Below are 25,539 nucleotides of genomic sequence, written 5' to 3'. Positions count from 1 at the left end.
GAAAACGTGTGATTTTAGGGGAGGTTTGCAGGGTATTTTAGATACAAAAACAGTGTGGGATTTACGCAAAGCACACTACCCTGGAATTTCCTTGTTTAGTTTTAAAAAATGGCTATGATTGGTAGGTTTCCATGGGTGGTGGTCGACCACAGCCCTAAATACCGTAGCTACCTTTGTTACTGATCTCTTCATGCAGCACTTTAGGGCCTTTTGTGTGGCTGTCTCTTGGCCCACCCACATAATTGTGGTACCCTTTTTAGGGCTCGGCTGAACACGCGGAAGCGCGTCTCCGCCGAGAACTTATTGTGGCCGTGTCTTCTTTCCAGGAGACCTTCCTGGCCGCGCGCATCGCCTTGGAGGCGATTCGAAACGATCACGCGCACGCGAACGCGCTCGCTGCATTCTCTCAGACACACACACAAGCACCCATGCACCCACGCACGCACATACAGGCCCCCCACGCTGCATTCTCACACACACACAAGCGCACATACACACGCGCACGCACAAGCGCACCACCCCTCCCGCCTACAACACTGCTTGTTACTATAGCGATCGCACAACGCTGCCCAAAAACAAACTGAGGAAACGAGTGGGACTCGATGCAGACATCGGCAAAAGTTAGCGTATTCAATGGCGAAAGCGGCCGAGGGCAGAGCGGGGCTCCATGGCACGCAACAGCATACCGTTATGTTGCAGAGGACGGAGTAAGTAGCGCAGCCCCTTTCTGCCCCCTCAAGCAGGCAGCGGCACCCTCATCTACCCTCACTCCCGTACTGCTTGCCATTGTTCGCTCCCATCCTGAACTCGTAAAGGAAACTTAGGGTACATGTTGCTCCTAGCCCGGCTGCCCCGCTCGCCTTCAATGCCAGACTGAGCTCGACAGTCACTGCTAAAGTGCAGCCCGGTGTGAGGGGAAGCACTTACTGTGCCTCTAGGCACCCGGATGGGTGGGTCGGTGGAGCGGAGACCAGGCAGGTATCAGAGTAGAGAGCCTGGCCGCCCCTCTCCGCTTTCACTTCTACGTTTTAAGCACCAGTAATGACCAGCTCAGCGCCTTGAACCCTGGAAGGAAGGCTGTCTTCGAGGCACTATTGAGAATGACCCTACACGCAGCTCTGTCACTGCAGACACACCCCAGAGTCTGGGACGGGACAGCAGTGAGCACACACTGACGGGCGGGAGGCTCATAAAGACACCACCAGCATGAGGGCCGCAGAGTTGTAATGCGAGGCTATACTGTAAGGAAGGCTGTCTTCGAGGCACTATTGAGAATGACCCTAGACGCAGCTCTGTCACTGCAGACACACCCCAGAGTCTGGGACGGGACAGCAGTGAGCACACACTGACGGGCAGGAGGCTCATAAAGACACCACCAGCATGAGGGCCGCAGAGTTGTAACGCGAGGCGCTATACTGTAAGGAAGGCTGTCTTCGAGGCACTATTGAGAATGACCCTACAGGCAGCTCGGTCACTGCAGAGACACCCCAGAGTCTGGAATGGGACAGCAGTGAGCACACACTGACGGGCGGGAGGTTTATAAAGACACCACCAGCATGAGGGCCGCAGAGCTGTAACCCGAGGCGCTATACTCTGCAGGCACCGCCCTGACGGAAGCCCGAGCAGCGCATTCCTGGCACGCACGGGTGAGCTCACTGCAGCTCGGCTCGTGAAGCACTGCGGGATTACAGCGCGCCTGAGGCCACAGAGCGCAAAGTGTGGCCCGGGGCTGCACACAGAACATGATTGTGCGGCCGTTCACACCGGCAGCGGCGCCTGGGCACTTCTATGGTGTGGCGTGAGATGTGTACATATCACAGCAAACACCGTCTTCTTGCACAGCAGAGCCCGGACGTGCTGCACAGGCGCAACTGCAGGGCCAACTCACTCCTTCAGCCTTCCCAAGTCTACACATGAAGAGCTGCAGTAATGTTGTAACCGCAGCAAGACACAGCTCGGTCTCTGGCGTGCGTGCTATGAGGGGGGCTGTAACCGTGGGCGCCATGTCCAAAACACCACCGCCTGGACGGCCTGTGTGCGGCAAGCGCCAATAAGCACCCCAGCCTCGCCAGGCACTATTGGGTGGCACGCACCGGGACATGCGCTGATGACCAGGCAGGTGGCGCTTTCATGTGGACATGGCATCCCTGACCACACACATCTTCAGTGATTGTCTGAAAAAACACCACGTGCACCAAAATGCGGTGTGAGGGTGAAAACCCACCCACCCTAGCAAGACCTCAAGGGACACTGCAGGAATCCACAGACCCACCCTAGCAAGACCTCAAGGGACACTGCAGGAATCCACAGAGGTGGAATAAATGGGAGGGTGGGGGCTCCCCCAGAATCCCGTAAAGGGGCAGCTCGGGGCGTAAACCGTGCCCCCCTCTGGCTCCCTGGTGGGGCCTGTGCTGAGGGTTTACACGTATCGTGTTTATTCCCTGTCTTGATGTCTTGTTTACATGCTGCACGCCTGCCCCCGGCAGGGGCTGCTGGCACCGGAAGGAGGACAGTTGTGCATCTGCTTATATAACTCAGCAAATCAATCTTGGTGAGGTGATTAATGACATTAATAAGTGAGTCTGCGGGAAAGCTCCTGGTCCCACCGGTGTGCCAGCTGACATTTTTTATGTTAATGTGGATTTATAGGGGCCTTTATTAACAAATGTTTTACATACAACAATAATTGGTGCGCTTCCAGACACTTGAAAAGAGACAATTATTGTCCCCATATTCAGAAAGGGAGATAGAATCTCTTTTGTCATCGCTCTATATGTCTAATTGTGGGTCAGGTTTTATTGTCCAAATTGGAAAAGTGAGCGGAGGACAATAATACAATTTCTGATGATCAATTTGGTTTCGCTGGGGTATGGGGATGCCCTAGCAGTGCTACAATTTGTCCCTGATCATAGGGATATAAGTGAAAACCAGGAGAGGTACCATTCAAACAGCTTTTATGGACCTCTCCTGTATGACAATGTAAACCGTGCAAAATTATAGGGCTTGTTTAGATCCACGGGGGTGGAACAAGCCATGATTGACCTTCTTTGTCTCGTGCATTGGGATACTTTTGGGAAGGTTTGCTGTTCCCAAGATAGACTGTATTTCACATACTAAATAATTTCGAGATATTTGGCAGGTATGCTGTTTGGCCCCTTTTTAATTCTTACTTTATATAAATGGCTTAGATAACTAGTTAACAACCTGTGGAAAGGGTGTGCTCCAAATTGGGAAGCAACCAATCCCAGTTCTTTTATATTCAGATGACGCCTTTCTCATTACGAGAACGGAAAATGGACTACAGCTCTTGTTGGAAGGCTTTGCCTCTTTTAAATCTGTTGGAACTAAAGGTAAATATGTCCAAGTACTATACTATGGTTTCAGTCTCTCTGAAAACTAAGGTCAAAACACATGTAATTGGTGAATCATCTATAAATACGGTATTAAAAAAGTATTTATTCCCGAAGGTGTCGGAGCGCTTCACAAAAGGACCAATAGTGATACACGAGGAACTAAATACAAAAACAAACGAATATGTGTTGCGGGCAGTTCAGTGCATTCTCCCACATACCATACACCTGGGGCTAAGGACAGCTCATTGCCTAAAAATGTTTCGACATTCACGTGTTAAATTAATCATGTCATGTACAATGCTAATAGCTCTAACTTTTGCAATGCCGAGACCCTTGCATTGTAAATGCTTGTTGTTATTGGGAGACGTGTGGGAACTCAGGGTGGTAGGAAAGTGGTTGAGGAAGGCATGCTTGGAAAGGGGTAACTCCGCTTTCCAAGGATGTATCTCTCATCCGTGGGGAGGCAGTTTTCGGCCTACACTCCCGGCCAGAGGGGGAGAGAGCACTCACCTGCTGCCCCTCGTCGCTGCGGTGGGGAGTCTGCGACATCAGCGCGCCATATAACATCGCTGTTGGGTGGTGGGGGAATGGGGATGGATGAAGTGGCCTCCCTTTATTAAAAAAGTAAGAATCCTCCTGTGCAAGAACCGGAGGTTCCTTTTAAAGCTGCCTCAGTGTTGGCCAATGGACGCACTGGTGAGGCTAAAAGGGTTAAGAAGCCGTTCATGAAATAGCAATTCCTTTTATCTTTAACTTAGACCTTGTATTGGCTAAATTAGTCTTGGGATAATTCACATTGACTTGTGTATTCTTCAATCAAAGCAGAGTTGGTGTTATCAAGCCTGGCTCCATCATCTAAGAAGAGAGACAGCCACCATCACCCCTTTTATGAGGGCCTCTTGTGCCATGTCCATAATATGTGCCAGTAGGCTTGAAAAATCTTAACAACTTGTCTTGGTCCTGCTCTAGTGATCTTTTCAGTCCAGTAATATTTATGGGTCTCAGCCATATCAGAACAAAAAAAAAACTACTCCTGCCAGGATGAATCCAGATTATTTATATACACTCCTTGCCCTCATAAAATGTTGCAGATCCCCTCTTTAGTGTATTCGGCAATGTGTGCCATGGAACACCAGTCTGCATTACTGGGGTGTCCTATTCAATTTAGACTTGACATATCTTTCCCCTGTGGATGCCTCAACACACCCGTGACATTTTTTCTAAATATTCGCTCATCAAATCCTCCCAAACACAATGTTCCTCTTCCAAATCCTGTTTCTCAGGATGGTCTGTGCACTCTTTTGTGCTCCTAATGACACCTTTCCTTAGAGATCCGCCATATGTACACTTTCTTTAAGAGGTGCATTTACCATCTTCCCTCACTATACTACACGTTTCTTTCTTATTTAATTATTTAAATGGTTAGTTTTCTACAGGCGCTTTTCACCTTTGTAACATTCTTTATATTTCTTGTACCTTCCTCCGAAAGTGACCACTAGTCTCATTTAAGACATTCCTCCTTTTCATTTGACCTAATTCCTTTGAGCTGATTCATTTTTTTTTTTTGATAATCCAGTTTTTTGATTTTTAGAGAACAAATTACAAAATACATTGGTGGCCAAAACCAGCACGCTATGTGGATAGGATACAGCTGTAAGAGGGATGATAGGGACCTATAGATATTACAGAAGACACACCCACCCTTCAGGACACAAGATTAAACCATTTATCCCAAATCTTGCCAAAAAGCTCTGGGCAGCCCCGGGCCTCAAACGGGGGCTCCTCTTGAGATCCCCACCAATCCACACCCCGTCTCCATTTCCGTATAGTAGGGGGTTTGGCCTTTGACCAAATTGCCGCTATATCATGCTTCGCCACCGCCAATGCTGTTCCAAAGATGCGCCATCAAACACAACCAGGATCAAGCGCAGAGGGTCATGGGAAACAGTCCACCCCAGGGTCTGTGTAAGTTCCAGTTCTACTCCCGCCCTGAGCTGATTCTTAAAGTGAACTATTTTCCTTTGTACGAGATGTTTATTACAAAGTTACTAGTTACGTTAGAACTTGTTTCCTCCATCTTTGGCATTTCTAATGCAGTTCCTGTGCACACTACACCTTCTATAACTCACAACATGCTTTCTCTTTTAAGACATTTCCTCATGTCTTAATCAATATATCTGAGTGCATTAGTGCATCTCACTCAGCTGTTTTTTGACAGCTGCATGAACTGGTCATGTTACGGTCTCTTCTTTCTTTCTCTTGATATATGGTCTTCTCTATCCAAAATGGCTAATTAGTCTTATGATACCTGTGAGAGCCTGGAAAATGTCATGACCTCTGTACTTCACTAAACTGGCCTAAACGGTAAATCACTTTTGCTTTATCGCATGCACTGTAGAAACCTCACAATCAAATGCTCACATGTTCTATCTTAAACGTGCTATTTTCAAAAGTAAGTAATTATTTTCATATGTTCTTTTCCTACATATTTTGGTTTATTTATCCATTATAAAAATTAATGAAAACCCTTTTATTTGCGATTTCAGGTTTGAAATTTGTAATTGAAATAAAGATCTGTTAATACTAACAAACCATTACTAAAATTGCCATCTTGTCCCCTGCCTAATGCTTCCACAAATTGGAAACAGTAACCTACATTTTTTATGATACTGCACCAGTTTTCACCCCTTTTTGTTTCTTCTTTTATTTGTTCTAATCAAAACCTCCTCAGTTCCCTTAATTGGTAAGGGTTAAGGCACTTGACAGCCCAGGAGCAGTTTTCAAAGAGTGAGAATATTGGACAGCATGGTTGTTATGCACCAAGAAGGATGATACAAATGTCATGGTTGCTAAACTGTTATATTCTGTTCTGTAAAGTGCTGTGCAAATGAGTGCTCCCTGTCCTATCTTGCAGTTGGAGAAATTCTACAAATGTAAGGACATATGTGGCGGACCTTAGCATAAACAATCAAGTCCTACTTACATTATTGAATGTCAGAGGATTTTATGCATATCTCCCTGTTTTCCAGCTTTTATCCTCCAGAATCCTACTCTTCCCCTCCATAGAGGTTGACATGAGATTTCTTTCACAGTTTAAACCAGATCTCTTAATTTTCTTTATAAAGGTGCCATAGAGCCTTTCCCATGTCACATTTACACTAAGTCATGTACTCCAAATATTTTCTTTTTTTCTAGAAAGAATGATTATTAGTGCCCTTTTTGACTGTTTTACTTCTCAACAAATTTAAGACTGAATGCTTAGTGAAGGAGTGTTCATTCCTTGCAGTGGATCTCCATAATGCTTACTTTTTTTCTCCAATTCTTCTGCATCACTAAAAGTGGTTTTAGTTGGAGTCATAATAACTCTTATGAAATGAAAACAACATTTCTAAAGTGCAGCAATTATCCGGAGGTATTTAGGTGCTGAGCCAAACTGAGAAACCTAATGTGTTATGGAAAGGTGATGAGAGGCCATTTATTTAGTGAAAAGCCAAGTTTTTTCATTCTTCCTGAATTCCAGTAGATTTGCTTTGTTTTTGAGTTCTCTGGGGAGCGAGTTCCACAGCCTCGTTACCCCCTCCCTCCCCAGTTAACTCCTTTGAATCTGGGTACTACAAGATTTCTACTAGTGGATGAGCACAGTGAACGTCCTAGAATGTAACGTTGGAAATGTCGTTGATAATCTGGGCCAAGGCCTTGTTGCGCTTTGAAGGCTATGCAGAGCGCTTTAAATTGGTTGCGTTTACCAATGGGAAGCCAGTGAAGCCAGAGCTTGAGATGCAGATTTATGTTTCGGGATACCTAGTAGTATCCGCGCTGCCGTGTTCTGCAACTTGTGCTGCAAAAATGTTTTTGAATATTAATGACCAGCGCATTACAGTAGTCTACTTTAGGGGAAATGAGGGCAGTGACTACCGTTTTTTGCAGGCTTATTGGAGCACAGGGCAAGACTTTTCTGAGGATTTTCTGGATGTAGGAACAAGAGGAGGTGGTATGATTTATTTGTCCTTCGAAAGACAGCTTGGTATCAATGATTACTCCCAAATTGGGTTCTCCGTTCTTGAGGCCACCAGTTACGGGACCAAAAAGAGGGGTTGTTACCGAACAGTAGAACCTCAGTTTTTTAGGAGTTCAACTTCAGGCAGTTACTGTGCATCCAATTACCAATATGGAGCATGCAATCATGAAACTGAACTGCTGAGGCTTCTGGGTTACCTGTTAGACACGATCTGCGTATCGTCGGCATATGAGACCAGCGCAAATCATAGGCTTTGATCATTTCTGCAAGTGGGGTGACATAGATTAAATAGGGTGGGTTTTAGGGATGGGCCCTGAGGTACCCCGCACGGCAGTGAGGAGGCTGGTGTTGTAAATTTCCCTAACGAGACAGTTTAGATTCGATCAGTTAAGAAGGAATGGATGAACTTGAGCGCATTGTCTTTGATGCCAATCGATTCAAGTCGGTCAATTAGGAGAGTATAGTTAACTGTATCAAATGCGGCCGAAAGACCTAATAGGATCAGGGCTGCGTTTCCCCCACAATCTATTGTCTTTCTGACTTCCTCAGTAGCTGTGATCAGTGCCTTCTCTGTTTGCTGTGGTGACCACAGAATCCAAACTGAGCTGAATCAAGGCACTTATTAAAAGTCATCCGTTCCTGATTAACAGCTTTTTCGACCATTATGGCCGGAAATAAAAATAGAGTTATGGGCCTATAATTATTTGGGTCGCCAGCATCAAGGTTCAGCAACGGAAGACGACCCTATCTTCCAGTCTTTTGGAAAGTAACCTGCCCCAAACAGATCGTTACAAAATATTTGTAAGGTGCGTGGCTATTACCTCAGGAACCAGATAGATTATTCTGGCTGGGCAAGGAGCCTGAGGTGAGCCAGATTTAACTTGATTTAAAAATGTGAACGTCTGGCCTGCTGTCAGTGGCCCAAAGTGAGATAGAATGTTAGTACTGGAGCTGTATGTGCGTCTTGACATTCTTTTATTTTGGACAGCTGCTTGCTTCATGTCTAAGGAGTCGTACACTGACATGACATTATCTGGAAAGTAAAGTGCTAACTTGTTGCAGAATTGTTGACTGATGTTGGGCTTTTTTGTTTCAGGAAGTTTCGATAGTTTCTGAACTGTTGCAAAACAATTCCTTTGAGGAGTTTTTTTGCTTCTTCTATTTTGTGGTGAATTAACTCTTTTTCTCAGTTTGAATCCGCTTTTTATAAGTTTGTATATTAGTTTTATAAATCTTTGTCAGCTCTTTTGTAGTCAAGCCTCCATTTACATTCAGATCTCCTGCATTCTTGTTTTTTCAACCTTGGACTCTTGTGGCACTTAGTCTAGATCATGCTCCAGTCAGTGGACCTGTTGCCAGGTGATATAGACCAGGGGACCAGGCCCCATGTGACTCCGATTTTCTGATGAGGAATCCTACATCTGAAATCCTGGTAGTACAGGTGTCAACGTATAAGGTCACTCCTTTGAAATAATCCTCCGGATAGACTTGAAGTGTCCTGATGGTTTGAGTAAGAGAATGTTCTCTCTGGCTAGTTTAGCCTTAAGTTCTTTGAATGAAGTGTGCCTTCTGGGCATGGACACCTATCACCTATGCTTTATTGGACATGACCAGCAAGAATCTTGCTGGCAATCGAGGAAGACCTTAGGGGCTTGCCGGCCCAAACAATACATTGTGGCAAGGATATGGCGAAGTTTATCGTACGTGCTGGCTCGGACACCACAGACTGTGTTGGCAGCAATTTAGTGCTTAGAAGGCATGCTGGAATGCGACCAGCCAGGTTTTCAAAGTATGTTCAAGTGTCACTTATCGACATACACTTTGGTGACACTAGCTACTTTTCGAGAGAAGACTGATTTGGAATTTCAATGATTTTAAGGACAGTTGAGCTACAGCATAATCCATGGGACTCTTGTCCCTTAAAAAGTAGTTCCACCAACAGTACAGGAGGTTTAGGAGTTATTCCAGGTTGCTAGCCTACAGCCCACGCCAGCCCTCCCAAACTGTGCAGCCAAAGCAGGCCCAGTTATGGTTATGGTGGCCGAGCACCCGATTGCACCATCAGGGGGTCTAAGTTGCCATTGAGTGTGTGTCTGCTTTGAAAAAAAGAGTGGTGCTGTTCGCTCTACCTGCTCATACCGAAGAAAGACTGAGGTCTGAGGCATATTGTACCTCCGACCTCTGAATGCCTTTCTACAGAAAAACCAATTTAGAATGCTCACAAATTCTCAGATCCAGTCACAGCTGCCGCGGCTCCTCTGCAAAGACACTATATGAGATTTAGAAAAGTTCTCTTTTTGCAAGACTGTCATTTTTAAGTCTTGTTTTGGACATTTGGAGACTTTTACTGCAATGTCCCTGATTTAATCTCATCTGCATGAATTTGCTTACTATTGGAAGTATTTTAGGGAATAAAGATATAGCTATCGGGCTCCTTCGCATGATATAAGGTCCTCCTTTAAGTGGTTTATTAGGAGGGTTCCAGTAAGGATAATAATTTATGCTACATTTCCCAGAGTTCTCATGTAATGGTATTGTATATTTCCCTCTAGGGATCATCAAACGTATAGATTGTTTTCCCTAACACCAAATTCTTTAGTGGGAAAGAGGGAAGTCTTTAGGCAAGAAGGATTTAGGGGAGGAAAACAGGGTTATTCTTTAGACTCTATCTTTGTAACCAGTAGTACCCTTCATTTATATACTTTTCTTTAGTTCATTCGATACACACAGACACTTTCCTTAGTGGCCTGAGAGGGAACCAGAGGAAAGTACCTAGGCTAAGGAAGACCAGAATAAGCAGAGGACGTTTTCTCTTCTTTTACAATTTCCCCTTCCCCCAGAGTACTGGTGCAGTTTGAAACTTTTTCCAGAAATTCAGGTGGTGTCCGTGTTTATATGGCATTGCAAACTAGGTTCTGGGATCACAACTTGCTCCTATGCGATTGCACAACCTCCGGAAGAAACGAAGAAACATTTTTGTGCCAATAGCTTTACAGATCCTTTCTGGTCTTGACCCAGGAAACTGGACCGTGCCCTTGGACGTGCATTTTTCATGGACTAGTCCCGCAATCCAAGAAACTATATCTGCAATTCACTGTGAGGTTAAGAATGCTTTCAATTTACCATGCTCTTCTTCTGCCTCTCCTTGGCCTCTCCGGTGACGGCGTTGGTCACTGCCCACCTGCGGAGGTTTCGAATACATATACTCCTGTACCTTGATGACCAGCTACTCCTGGCGGACTTGCTGCTATCAATCGTGCACCACCATGGGACAACAGTCGACCTCCTAACATCCTTGGCGTTTTCCACATGCAGAGGGTTCCTTTCAGTGGAGTGGTCCTATACATGGTGGATTTCAAGGCCTTTTCACTGCTGCACCAAGTCTGGCATGTTCGGGATATGATCTTGATATTTTGAGCTCAGTACTGTGTCTTAGTGAGTAAAGCTCGAAGGCTTCCTGAGTACCTTGCAGCGTATCCACCTCTCCAATATGCCGGATGGCATATTTGGGTCCTGCAGTGGAACATTACGTTTCAGTTGTCCGAGCATTAGTGCTGCCTTTTCAGCGGCTCACTATTTTCTGCGGTGGCAGACCGGTGCCAACCTGACTTGCAGCAGGCCACACTTCTTTCCCCACCCAGACTTCACTGATGTGACGGGAGGGGGGCCTCTGGTCTCTAGCAGAGAGCCATCTCCATGTCAGTCTTTTGGATCTTCAGACAATCCATCTCTCTTAAAACCTTCCTGCCTTCGGTCTAGGGGAGGTGGTGCAGGTCCTCGCGGACAACATGGATCCTGGATCCAGGGCCTGTGCCTAGAGGCCCTGCTTCTCACCAGCCGAACACTGTCCGGTAGCCAACCATCTAGTAGATCCCTAACTGCCAGGGTAGACAAGGTGAGGAAACATCTGCTGGTGAATCAAAAGCGTCATCTCCACCCCCGGGTGGGAGGAGGCATCCTTGTTCAGTGGGGAGTACCATGGTTAGATATGTTAGCCACCAGCGACTACTGGCAGGGTCAGGACCATTGCACACTGGAGTTTCCTTTACGGATGTCACTGGGCAACGCATTCCTACTGCGCAACCTATGGGAACAGTGCTGAAAAACTCTTATGGTGCCTGGTGATATTCTTAAAATGAGTAATCTGTTGTTGGATTATGTGCTAGAAAGAGCATTACTGAAGTTAACTAACTTGTTGCTATCTTAGTGTCTTTGGTTCCTTCGTTGTTAAATAGACAGTGATTGCCCGATGTTTGTCTTCTGTTATAAAAATTGATTTGTGTTCTAGTGTTCTAGTGTGCTTTTGTGTTTTTATTAGATGACTCTCCACTTGCCCAAGATCCGAAGGTTGAAGCATTTCTTCCTGTTATGAAGAAACATGACCCTTCAATTTTCCCTATGGAGACAAAACAGCAAGAAACTGGAATAAGCAAGAAAAAGAATGCTGTGAAGAAACAAAAAATTGAAAATGGTGAATTCTGTTTTGTTTTTTTAAAGTCTTAAAGGATTGTTATTGATATACATTAATGTTTCAATTTGTTTTTGTGATATGTAGTGCCTCTACTAACCCCCCTCTCTTCTTCCTGATCCCTTCATGCATACATAAGTGAGGGCCCATCGTTTAGTTGTGGGAATCTTCTTCTTCATGAGGAAAAGCTTAAAGAAAGGTCTTTGGACTGTAAACAACTTACATTACAGGATAAAACTTTGCACAAATGTTGTCCTATCTTGGAATACAGACTCCTAATGGCACTGGGTGCAACTTGATATCTTTCCCAATGTTAGCAAGTAGTCTTATTATATGAAGAAGCTGTAAGTTTGTAGAGATTCAATATCCATTTAGATTTATTTATTTTTTTAACTTCATCTGAATGCTAAAGAGTGCGGCATGCACAACATTGTAATAGGAGTGTTGTTTTTTAAAAATATATTTACAAATATTTCATGAACAAAAAGTAAAGATTAATGTATCTAAAGTTGCAAAGACTTGATGATAATGGTTGTGGACTGATGCAATCCTGAAACAAGCTCCATCTTAGTATCTGATGTCTTCTTGATGCCACTCTTAAACTTCTTATGCTTTGGTCAAACCCATTCAAGAGATGGCACACCTGGTTGATTCATGTGCTTGAATTATTCTCCATCATCAGAGTGGAAATCCTCCATTGTCTGTGTTCAAACAGCAGTGTTCCCATGCACTCGGTTAACGTTGCTTCAGCCTTGCACTTTGTTCAAACTCTTCAACTCGTGATAAGAACCAAACTCTGTTCAGTTAGGTGAAGAGATCTTGATCATACTCCATTCGGAGGCTTCTAGAGGTTAGATTTTGAACAACACCTCAAAGCATGAGGATATCCACAGAGCTTTGCTCTTTACTTCAGAGTTGGTGTTTTTTCTTTCAATTGCCTTTAACCTAGGGCTTGTTGGCTGTACATTATCATCCCACCCTCAGCTTCACAAAGTAAAGAATCATTTTTATCTCCTTGTTTCTCGGGGGATGAGCATAGCATCAAAGCATATTAAATAGTGGCTGATACACCATCAAAGGTCAAGGACTCCCTCTTTAGGCTTTGTCACTTGTATTGAAATATTTGCCAAAGACCACAACGCTATTGAATCTACTGCCTTTACCCTTTCCATTCTGCACAAAAACATTTCAGGGAAGACACTGAGATGAAAAAAGTGTTCTCAGTTCATATTCAAAAGTGCCTCTTTGGTTGATGAGTCAGAAGAACCCCTGCCGTACCTGTTTCAAAGTTAGCAAGGAGAAGAACATTGGAATTTGTGAGCTTCAATGAAAATAGATTAATCTCTTCCAAAGTAATTCTATGTTCATTATCTTCCAAATCCACTGCTTCTGCAGGTAAAGAACCAAACACATTCTTCTGGAAACAAACTGCTGGAAAATGTAAGAAGTTGAACCCATCTAAAACATGGACGATGGCCCACAGCTGCTGCGCAGTAGTCACTTTGTTGATATTGGACATTCAGATTATTGCACCTAGTTTGCTACAGTGGGCAGTGCGACTGTCACTATAAGACACACAGTGGCATGATGTAGTGCCTTTCCTTAATAAGATAACTGAAATCTCTCAAGCCCTAAAAAGCTTATCTTGAAAGTGGGAATAGGGAGTTACTGTAATTGATAACTTGATAGATGAATCTTCCACCACCTTCTGTCAGTTGGTAAATAAGATGTGACAAGGATGTGTTGATCGTTGCTCAGCACATCCTTTCCACCAGAAGTTGTGAATACTAAATTTGCCTTTTCATAGACTGTGTATTCAAAATGCATATTGAGGAGATATTACAAAATATAAAGGTGGTGCAAGACACACACCATACTATATGTACAGAGATAGCCACATAGACAAATGGGCAGCAGTCGATCACAATCCTCCATATTTCTTCATCACAACCTACAACTTCAATTACATACTCTCAGTAAAACAGGCCCCATATGGAAAAGAGAGCCCAGTTGGAACAGAGGCATGGAGTAGCCTAATCTACTATGTAGCCGAACCAAGCCAGAAGAACCTGACTCTCAATGGGAATCCCTCAGTACTCAGACATGCTGATTGAGGATGCGGGCCCAGACGCTGCCGATTTCCATACCTTTGCCTGAGCCAGCACCAGTAGGAGACTTAATCCTGTAAGTGGCATTGCATTTCAATTACCAAGCCTACTTCAGAAAATGATCTCTGATTGATTAAAAAGTGTTCCAAAATGACCTAAGTTTTGAATCACACTGAAATGGAAAGTTCCAGCATACAATGGAACATGGGACAAAAAGCTTATGTTCTGAGCAAAGGTAGCACAAAGCAAGAAGAGGATACTGTTATTCAAAGCAAACTTAGCAAATGAAATGGGGACAAGATCTACAATCGGATACACCAGCCATACCAACATGAGTACACAGTTACCTGTATGGCATTCACTATGTTATACTCCTTTGAAACAACTAGAAAAGCACATCCGATACCAATAAAATTACACTTAGACCAACACCGTCGCTTCCACCAGCTTCAACTGTTTTTGCATCCTCCATAAGACCTTCAAATGGTTCCTCCCTACTGCAGAAAGACCGTCACCCACGCACTTATAACCAGCAGACTGGACTACGGCAACACTCTCAACGCCGGAATCAACAGAACTCTTCTACACAAGCTCCAAACCATCCAGAATGCTGCATCCAGACTTGTCCTTGGGATCCCGCATCACAAGCACATGACCCAACACCTACGAGCTCTCCACTGGCTCACCTTCGAGAAGAGGGTCACCTTCAAACTCCTCACCCACGCTTACAAATCCTTCAACAACATAGGACCCAAATACCTCAATGAGAGTATCCTTCCATGTACCCAAGAGGGACCTCCGCTCCGCCAACCCCGCCCTGCCGGAGGTCCCTCGCATCCACAGAAACAGACCCGGCGGGAGAGCTTTCTTCTACGTTGGAGTCAAGATCTGAAACTGTGAACATCAGACTCTCCCAGACCCTGCACACGTTCAGGAAGGACCTCAAGACCTGGCTCTTAGACTGACCCGGAGCCGCCTTCCCCGTGCCTTAAGACCCTCATGGGTGAGTAGCGCGCTATACAAACCCCTGATTGATTGATTGACAATTCCCTTGATGGCGGAATAAAGCTGCACATCATAGATTATGATGCAGAGAACTGATGGGAAAACTTCCATCACATATAAATGCAGGTCCACTAGGCACATATAAAAAAAAGATTAGAAAAAAGAGGAGAGCACTCATGGTGTCAGTGGTCTGGCTAAAGCTACACTTTGCATCTACACTGCCCGAAATCATTCAGAGAATCTGAATTAACAAGAGTGCCATAAGTCTGCTACACCTCCACACAGCCAATCTCACATAAAAGAGAAAAAAAGCCTCCCATCATGACCAAGAACATCAAACCGCTAGATATATTGCATTGCTTTGGTATGCCTCTATATCCCTTCCTATAGTTACAGGAGAAGCAAACATTTCTCAACAATCAGTTTGCAAGGTTGTGTGGCAACTAACTAACTAACTGATAGTTTGAAGCCATGTGGTATGGCAGATCACCTTCCCGTTGAAATCCTAGCAGAAACAACTAGAGGAGAGATTTTTTTCCATGGCTAAACTTGCTTTCTTCACTCCTTAAGGGCCATAGTTGCACATGCATTGCAGTCAAAAAGCCCCTGCAACCACAAAGTATATAACCACCTTAACAGTACCTTTTTACATACTGGTAAAGGTATTCAAGACTCCTGACTTGATGCAGCCATCCTGAACAGTAGAAGTGCAGTCAGCTGATAGAGACATCTAAACACGGATTCCTTACCTTTTATTTCCCAGGTGTCGACTGGATCTGGAAGATTTTTCTTTGAGCGATACCCCTGCGGGCCGATAGGTGCCATTAGTCAGCTCCGTGTGAAATAGTCGGCGTTGTGCATGCTAGAAGTGACGTCCGTGTCACCTATATAGGTGCCCCCTCCGCATGTTCACGTCCGTTCTTTTCTTTCCGAGCCTGTCAAGTGCTAATCTGTGAAGAGAGCTACCCTCTGCAACTTTTTAAGAGGATTTATTTTTACTTTTTGTATATCCCTTTTATCTTGGTGTGTAGGAGTCATGTCTAGAAAGACTTCAGGATTCAAGCCGCGCGGCGCCTCTCTCCATGCCATGTTGGTGACGGACCCACATTTGGATTGCTTGTGGTGTCTGGAGCAGGACCACGACTCTAAGTTGTGCTCTGACTTCCGGGTCATGGCTCCAAAGGCTTTGAGGGAGCAGTCCATAAAGCTGCTTGTGGCCCGGCACTCAGTGGTGGTCAAGACTAGCATCTTGACAGAGGTTCTACAATGAGAGGTGCTTCTTCTGAACCCTTGCTCCCTTTTAATGAAGCCCCAAAGATGTCATTCTGGGAACATGCTCCAAACCCAGCAAAGGGGGGGCTCCTGTGAACAGGACGATCGCCTGGTGCAAGTACATCTGGACCCAAGTGCTCTAAGCGGACTTGGGTGTTATCCTAAAATGACCAATGGTTGTGGATGTGCATGGCCAAACTCGTTGAATGTCCTGTGGTGAGCTATCATGTTTGCTAGTCTAATTTTGGATTATCCCAAATTGTATCAGAGTAAAATCAATATATTCATGTTCTGATATGTGCCCTTATTTGTTATCACATATGTATGGGCAATGTGTGTTTATTCTAAGTCCTCTTGCATAATACACTCACTAACTGTGTGGTGACGTTTGTCCCTTAACAAGGCTCAGCATAACCTTGCTTCCATCAACCAAACTTGTAAAATGTGTTGCAAACCCAACTGGAGACCACTAGATTCTTATACTGCTTGGTAAGGCTTATATTATTGAAAAGTCCATTACAGTTAATGTGAGGCATTACCACACATTTTGTGATTTCCTCCTTTCCAAGTCCTTAAAAGGCTATCCCATTTTGTAATGGTGTCCACGCTATCTCTAGAACACTCCTGCTATACTTCTCAGCCTCATTTACTTTATTGTTGTAGCAATATATGCCATGATTGTGTATATATCTTTTCAGACCTTTATATTCATATAGTGACAAGTATTGAACTGGGCATATCGGATTCCAGTTCAAATGTATATCAAGGGGCCTCTCTATTTCATAGGAAATTATGCAGCTCATCAGTGTTATGCCCAAGTTCAAGTGTTCTTAGTTTATATAGCCGCAGTGCCTTGGCTCATCTTAAGCATAGTTTTTTAGCTCTTCCCCATGAGTTTACTTCAGTGTGTTAAAAAACATGGAACAAAAACTTCAACTTGTTGGGATGCGTTTCCTGATCGTGTGGTGGGAGGTGTATGGGTACAGTTTTAAGTATTATATTCTGATAGGTTTGTTTGAGGCTTGGGGGTGTTGTGCCTGCTTTCCCTTAAACTTGTTTTACTGATCGTTGCTTATGCTAAGCATAAACTTTGTTGTCCATCTATTAGCTCAGTTGATGGGACTGTAGTTTGCCATCTGTTTAGTAAACTTTACCTTTGTGTACGATTTCTGGCACAGTTACGCAGCCTTGTATGATCGTATTTCATCTGCCTTTTAACTGTCTATTTTTAATGTTTCATGTGGGAATTCTGGCTATATCATAGGTTAGCCTTCTTGGCTATACATGCTGGTGGTGTTTTTTTGTTTCACACAATATGTAAAACATTTTTGGTACAGAGTTGATTTATATGGTGCCTAAGTGGATGACGGCTTTAACCCCCATCCAACACCCTACACACCCTGATTTTTCCCAAGGTGATACATTCTCTAAATTTTCTAGGGGCACAGAGGTCTGTTTTCCAGACCCTCTAGCACTAAGGACTCAGTCAGTGCGCCTCCTTGAATGAGAAAACCATTTGTACTGCAACCATAATACAACACACTGTTCCTTATAAGATCGACATGCGTTTTAGGTAACAGTCAATATATGTGACATTATAGGTATAATTAGTGGAACTCTGAAATCTTCTTTCATTACGGAATAACACTCAAGAATACTAGAAGACGCAGGATACATTAAAAAAATAATTTTACCTCAAAAATCTAGTCTAGTGAACACTATATGAAATGCAACCGCAAAGCAGACAAAATAGCAGCAGCAATGTTCACCAAAATCGTAAATATAAGGAACCACATTATGATTGTGGTTATAAATATATAGCAATCTGAAAGGCCAATATGGCATATGCCTTTCTGTGAGCTCCCACCTGGCTCTTATTTACCCTTGCCAACTTTGTGCTGGCGTGCCCAGCTGGACGCCCCAAAACAATCCACACTCCTGGTGGACTGCATGCCACTGTAGACCAAGCTAGCCTAGCTGATATGGGGTGATACCCCGAAACCGGTCCCAGGATTCTTATTTCTGGTCCAGGGAGGAGCTGGCTTTGTAGTTCGGGCTGGACTGTTCCCGTAAGGAGCAGGGTCGAGACTGATTTGCATATAGCTGGGTCTAAACTGGGATGGCATAGTGAGCAAAAGAACAATGGATTTAACACAGAACTCTTGACTTGGGGTGAATGTTTTATTTGTTCCGCATTCCGTCCATCACCTGTTTACGCCATGTCCCTACACAAGTACAGATTCTTATAGAATACATTCTTACTGAAAAACCAAGGGCCAACCTGTTATGCATAGAGGTCTGCTAAATATTGGCACACCAGTATCGCATATATGCAAATTCTCTCACTCTTTCACCTCTGAATACATTTTGATGTTCCAAACTACACCTCTTTAGGGTTTGCGGAAATTAATCTCTCAATTCTTCTAGTTGCAGGTTTGGTCGATGAACCTCTTATTCATGCAACAACTTATATCCCACTGATGGATAAAACGGAGGTGAATCCTGCAATGGAGAAGGAGATGACTGATCTTGAAAAAGGGGATATTACAGAAAACATCCATAAAAGCAGTGGAAAGAAACAAAAAAATGAAACTGAGATTGCTAATGGAAAACACAGCGGAAGCAAGAAAAAATATGGTGAATATGAACAAAAGCAGATCCTTTTCAGTGTCTCCGTTATGATTCTGTTTTCAGTGAACCCTATTTAGATCTTATTTGGAGTCTGCAAATACTCTTAAATTAAGATTCTTAATGGTACTTTGGAAATAGGTGTTATATTGCCTTTTTTCTTATACGGATGTTTTGTGTGTCTGCCATGTAATCATAGTTTCTCACAGGAATATTTTCCAACCACAGTTAGTTCACTTTTAAACATTTTTCTTTTTTGAAGTTTTCTTAAACACTGTTTTTTTCCACAGCGTCTTTTGTATGTTTTGGTTCTCTCAGGAGGAAATCTTCAGATAAAGATGTTTAATTGTCGCTACTCTTTCACTCTAGAAAATGCTGAAGTAAAATTTAAGGACTTTTTACTGAGCATGAAGAGCATGGTATTTACAGACGACGAGGCCCATAGTATCCTAGATCTACTCAAAGACAAATCCAGTATTGTGCATGATACTTTACAGAAGGTAAGAAGGTGTATTTTTACTTTTCTTTATCCACTTTGGAAGATCAAACAAAGAAAATGAATGCTACAAAAATACACTTTGTTTTTTGTTATATTTCATTTCCCAAATGGTTCTCACCTTTTTAAATCCAGTGATTGTATTGAAGTATAGCTAAGATCTGAAAATGTCAGTCATTTAAAAATAGGATAAGAATGTTTTATTGGCTGCCTCTAAAAATCGTTATGCTGCATAAAACTGTCTCAAAGCATGGGTATGGATTGAATAGCGATAAGAAATTGAGAAATGAGGTTTGTGAAGGAAATGACCTTCCACAATTCTTTCCTCACTGATGGAGCAAAAGTGCACTGTGAGTAGCAAACTTTGTGTGTCTATAAACCTGGAAATTTGGGGAGGAGCTGTAGATGCAAGCATGGACCCAGAGAGCAAAGAAAGTAGCAGTAAAAGAGGGTAGGAAAAGGTGAGGAACAGCCCATCTGAGAGAGGTCAGAAAAGCAAGAGACTGACCACCCCTCCCTTTCTTGTTACAGACTAATAATTGCTACATTAAGCTGTGTGCAATAAGCTAAAGATGATAACCGAGAGGTAGAGTTAGGCCTTGTAAGCAACCAGTCTTCATTGCCATATGTAGTTTAACAGTTCGGGGCACAGATGTCCGGGTAAAAGGAGCTCCGCTTTGGCTAGCCTATAGTAGCATTCCAAAGTACAGACCACACTTTAAGTTGCATATATAACTTATTTGTTATGATCTCTCTGCTGTTTTCATTTTCTGGATATGATAGTGCCTACAATGAATAGAACTCAATATTTAATAGCAGCTTGTTTTTGCATCAATGGTTTTGTCTTCATCATTTTTTCACTCTTTCATCCAGGATTTACTACATTTTCAAATGTTCAGCAATACTATTATGCAAATTGAGAAACAACAAACAATTTTTATTAAGTTTTATCAAGTTTAGATACTCGTGTGGACTGTCTGTAGAACATTGCAGTTTTCAAAGTCCTTCTTTAGGTTATTCTGAGAAAAATGATCTCCCTTTTGTCTACATACTCATTTATTATTTTATTTTTTACTCTTTTGTAAAGCATATTTTCTAGTTCTGAAGTGATGTCCTCAATTACATCCTGGTGCAGTTATGAGCAGTTCATTGAGGGTGTAATTGGTTACTCTTAAGACCACAATGAATAAAAGTTTAGTCCTACTGGACCTTTATTTCTTCAATATTGGCTTAAAGAACCTCTATGGGCTGACCATAACATTATCTAATACATTCAAATTATACTCATTACATTTGCATTCATCTGTTTCTTTATTCATTTTTGTGCAAACATTTTTAACTGATCTTTGATATGAAAAACCATCTACACAAATGCAATTCTACTTTGTTTATATAATATCCTTGTTATAAACATATTCTTTTATATCAAACTTGAGTCTTTAACACTTTGTGTACAGCTGTACAAAATAAATTCTTTGTATCATAATCTGACCCCCAGACGCACACTACACACACTCTCCCTGCACACTGAAGCATACATTCACACACATATGCCATTCATACCTATCCCAACCACGTATTACATACATTAATTGCCCCAATGATAGCTTCAGTTTCAGCCGTTGTGGGTTGGGATCTTGGGACATCAAGTCAACGTATATTTCAGTGGAAGTTATAATTTGAATCCACCTTCTTCAGGACCACCTATATTTGCAATTCAAGGACGGTGGATCTGTTGGGGGTATCTGCAATATGACACACAAAAATGTAATTAGCACGTACAATGTAAGAATAGGCTTATGCAGCAAACCCCGCTTTGCACGGCACCTGGTTGAGAGAGGTGGAGGTTTTCAATCCTGGGATCTTTTTGGCATCATGCGACTAGGAGATGTATGGTCAGGGACACACATCCGATCCTTCCAAGATCTTTAGCAGACATATCCCCTTACCCATACTCAATTTTATAAATATTTCCAATTCAGTCATGCTCTTCACACTTACTCCTTGCCAACCGATGCTCTCCCAGAATTGAATCCTATAGAAGCTAAGTTACTCATGGGAAATATGGGCCAGGGGTATCTCCCAGATCCACCGCATGCTCATTATTAATTTCCCCGGCTCATTGGATCACCTTCTTGTGGAAAAGTAAATTTTGCCATGTTCTGTGTCCCTACGCCTCATCCATCATATGTTATGTGTGCATGACCAATATGCATATGTTATTCCCCATGTCTGATCAAGACGCAATTATAGTTGTGTCCACCTCTGGTATGCCAGTTTCCAGTCCTCGTGAATACTACGAATATTAGGCCTATGTAAAGCTACGTTGCCACGTTTCCCAGTGTGCACGTTATTTCATTATAAAGTTCCCGTTTCCAGGCCTCAACAGAGCCCGGACCCTAGATTCAGCTCCTGTCTCCTGAAGCCTCGCTGAGGAGCGATACAGCCCCCACCTGTATCCTCGACCCTTCACTTACTTCCTTTTACGCAGTGCCCGGTGCAGCTTGGTTTTGCCTCTGAGTCTGCCAAGAGTATGTTATGATTCCAGCTATCAGTTCAGTCCTCCTTCTCTGCATTTCTAAGCTACTGAACTGCATCAATAGTTTCCGTCATTGTCTAGCCCTCACGGCTCCATGGTAGAGAAATACTGTATTTAATGGTCATTTAGTATTCTTCATCACGCACTACATGTAGAATAATGCATGGTCCAGTCTTAGAGTCAAGTTAGCCTTTCCCCTCATGACTTCTAGTTTATATCAACATGTTCCCTAAACATCAGATACTAGATAGGGTTTAGGTACATGTCGCTCCGACCCTCCAGACTTTAGTCTCTGCTCCTAGCACAGAGTTCATAGCCCCCAGCTTCTCCTAGTAATACGTCATTGCCAGTTTACGCGCACCACCAGATTAGAGGTCCCGGCTCCTTAGGTAGCCCCCTCCTATGTTTCCGCCCATTCATGACATATTCTGTTACGTTTGCATCACATGTCTATGTATACTCCCAGTTACACCTACTTTTACTGTTATCTTTCGCGACTGCTACGCGTCACGCCTTCTGCTCCACCCACTGCTACGCCTACTGCAATGTAATGCTATGTGTTCGCGCTATGTATAAATGCTCTTGTATTGTTATGAAAAGTTAGCGCGCTCATCCCAGACCCGGCCCCAGCAGCTGCTGGGTCATCCTATGCAGGTTGTCCTGATCCTGTCCTTATGCTGTATTAAACCTGCAGAAACTCCTACTACCTCGAATCTTGACTCTTATTTATTGAGCTATCTGTTATGCTATATGCCTAGTCAAAAATAGGGTATTATTTATTTATTTACCACATAATGGCGCCCGAACAGGGACCTGCCCTTTCCCCACGCGTCGGTGAAGCCACGCCGACCCCCTGACCCTCTGCAGTCGTGACGGAACCATACCGTGCACTGGCAGATATTTCTGCTCCAAGTATCCCTCAGGCCCACGGAGGAGACGGAGGAGGCGGTCCAGCATCCAAACGAGACGGTGGAGGAACGCGGCGAGTCCCGACCAGAGCCCAAGCCGAGAGTCCAAGGTCCGAGGTATCCGGAGGCCCACCCGTAACTGAAGTCCGAAGTTCATAGTTCGTCGTCGTAGAAGTCCAGTCCAGTCCGAGGCCTTCCGTTCCGTGCTGCCCGGTGAGTACCATTGCTGGGGTAGTATCTAGACAGGACCAATCTAAATTGACTCCTGGTCCGTGGGTTGGTGGTACCCAGACTCACAAACGAAGTGTTCACCTAGGTGGATACGGGTCTTGATGCGTCCCTTTATGGGACCGGTATGTTCCGTACTGTTATAGCAGTGCATCCAGTAACTCTAGTCTGTTCCGTTCTCGAGAAAATTCTTGTATTTCTGTTCTCAGTATTTCAGGTAATATTCTGTTCGAACTGTTATTTATAATGTTCTTTATGTATTTTAATGTTGTGGTATGAGTGTGATGTGATTTCGTGTTTTCATTGTATATTGTATTGTGTCTAGATTACAGTTCAGTCATGCCTATATTTTCCAAGTTACGTCAGTTAAAAACTAGAAAGGGTTTATTAGAAGAAGCAGTTCCTGTTCCGCCTAGGGACAGTCCAGGTCACTTTATGTATCAGAAACATGGCATAAGCGCCATATTATATCTAGATTTATGGGTAGAGTATACCAAACAGTTAGAAGAAAAGTATAGATGGCCCGTATCGGGTACATGGGATGCCGAATGTATCATGCGAGTAGAAGAAGCATTATGGAAAAAGAAAGCCAGACAGTCACAGAAAGATGCCATCGAGTTATGGCGTAAAGAAGCTCATAGAAGAACCGAAAAGGAAGTCAGAAAGTCAGAGTTAAGTAGAGAATCCCAAGAACGAGCCCAAGAAAGAGAATTAATCGAGATAGGTGAACAAGTCAAAGCCGAACAGTTAGACAGACAGAGGCATGCCCTCATTAAGGGTATGTATCCTCTTCTTGCCGAGGGCTTGCCAAAAGCGACCCCAGAGGCATCCAGTAATTTCCCGCCACCATTAGTTCCGACCAAGCTACGTCACAAACCGACCGCAGCTGATATTTTTATTTCGTCCTATTTGGACGACACAGTCCCAGAATATGCAAACCCTGTTCGCGCTCCGCCAGTCCCTGTAAATCAGGCACTTCCCGCTCTTCCAGACACCGGAGTACCTGTTACGGTACCCCCGGTCCAGCCCGTCATACAAGTCCAGCCTGCATTTCCATTTCCCACTCTGCCAGGACGTAGAGCCTCAGTAGACGACTCCAGTTTAGGGGCCGCAGGAGGAGGTCCTCCTCAAACCCCGCCGCCACACAAGCGTTTAACGTTAGCCGAATTACATGCACAAGCATCACAGCGTACGCCTAGATATCAGTCTGTTGCAGAAATAAGAAAATCCCTTGCCGAATGTGTCTATGATCCAGTTCCAGGCGAGGATAATATGGTTTTATATTCATTCCGCGTAAGAAAGGTGGCCGAGTATCTAGTCACCTTACCGAATATGAAAGAAGATCTAGACAGAATATATCGTTTCATCCGTACAGGGGATGATCCAGAAAGTATTAGCGAGACTATGTCTCAAAGGAAAGCCGAGATCCAGCTCATGATATTAAAGTTCCTGATCAATTGTCTAATAAGAGAACAAGACTACCCGTCTAAAGATTCCGCCGAAATGAGAATCCTGACAAGGTGGAGTGATAATATAGCCGAGGGTAAGCACAAGACCGTCGGTGCTATGGAGAGTATGTACAAGAAAATCCGTAAAGAGATAATAAAGATACACGAACAGCGTAAAGCAGCACAAGTAAGCGAGAAAGAAAGTATCTCTGATCCTGAAGAGGAAGACGAGAATCCCGCCAGAATAGCGTATGTAGGAAAATCTAGATTTCCAGAGCGCCATTTACGCCTAGAACACAAGTCTATTTTCCATCATCCAGCTCCAGAACAAGGTTCTCTAGAACAAGTATTTCAAGCTACCGATCACATTCTGAAATCACGAATCGGTTATAGTGAATTAAGTACCATGCACGAACAAGAACTAGCCCGATCAGCAGTCCGATGGATTACTGATTCTACCACTTTTCCAGACGAAATAGTGGCACAAATGTTTCTGAAACTGCCCCCAGCCGAGCAGCGACTGGTGGGTATGTATATGATTCAGCACCTCATTACTCTGTATGAGGGTCAACACTCTGATCCAGGTCCGTTACATGATGTTCTGAACGAGTTACTCCAGTACAAATGGAGAGGTCTAGGTACCGATTTAATTAGTGTAATTCTAGAACAGCGTCACAAATATAGAACGTTTCTGAACCCGCATTTTGTTCATGTCTCACCCCCAGAAAGTAAATCATTCTATATAGACCGACAGAATCCGTTACGAGAAGTCCACCCAGTCAGAGGGACGGGTGGCGAAATGCAACGAGTGTTTGTATACACTCCAATATCAAAGATGGAACTTCTTGAAATGAAGAAATTAATTCCCTGTCATGACAAAGATCCAGCGGGGTTCCATAGAGAATTAAAAGACATGCTCCGTATGGGAGAATATACTTACCCAGATATCATTAAAATGTTAAAGGTCCTGTTACCCGCAGGGGTGTATGAAAAGTTAAAGGAAAAAGAATGGGAGGTGGGAGAGAAAAAGATAGATTGGGCAGCTCTAGAAGCTGAAGACAAGGCACG

The 25,539-nt window shown here is 43.6% G+C and overlaps 1 protein-coding gene across 16 annotated transcripts in view; it reads left to right on the top strand.

Moving 5' to 3' along the window:
- The window catches only part of KTN1 (kinectin 1), a 447,380-nt gene that overhangs the window by 72,045 nt on the left and 349,796 nt on the right, over positions 1-25,539 (top strand). For 8 of the 16 annotated variants that reach the window (XM_078659859.1, XM_078659855.1, XM_078659854.1 and 5 more), the window contains exons 3-5: positions 11,690-11,842; positions 18,658-18,861; positions 19,222-19,352. In XM_078659859.1, coding sequence (XP_078515985.1) covers positions 11,690-11,842; positions 18,658-18,861; positions 19,222-19,352 — 488 coding nt within the window. Of the gene's footprint in view, positions 1-11,689; positions 11,843-18,651; positions 18,862-19,221; positions 19,353-25,539 lie in introns of all 16 variants that reach the window. The other 8 variants (XM_078659857.1, XM_078659851.1, XM_078659850.1 and 5 more) reach the window with 1 other exon arrangement.

The sequence above is a fragment of the Lissotriton helveticus genome, chromosome 9 (assembly GCF_964261635.1).
Source record: "Lissotriton helveticus chromosome 9, aLisHel1.1, whole genome shotgun sequence".
NCBI lineage: Eukaryota > Metazoa > Chordata > Amphibia > Caudata > Salamandridae > Lissotriton > Lissotriton helveticus.
This window is presented reverse-complemented; position numbering and strand designations above follow the sequence as displayed.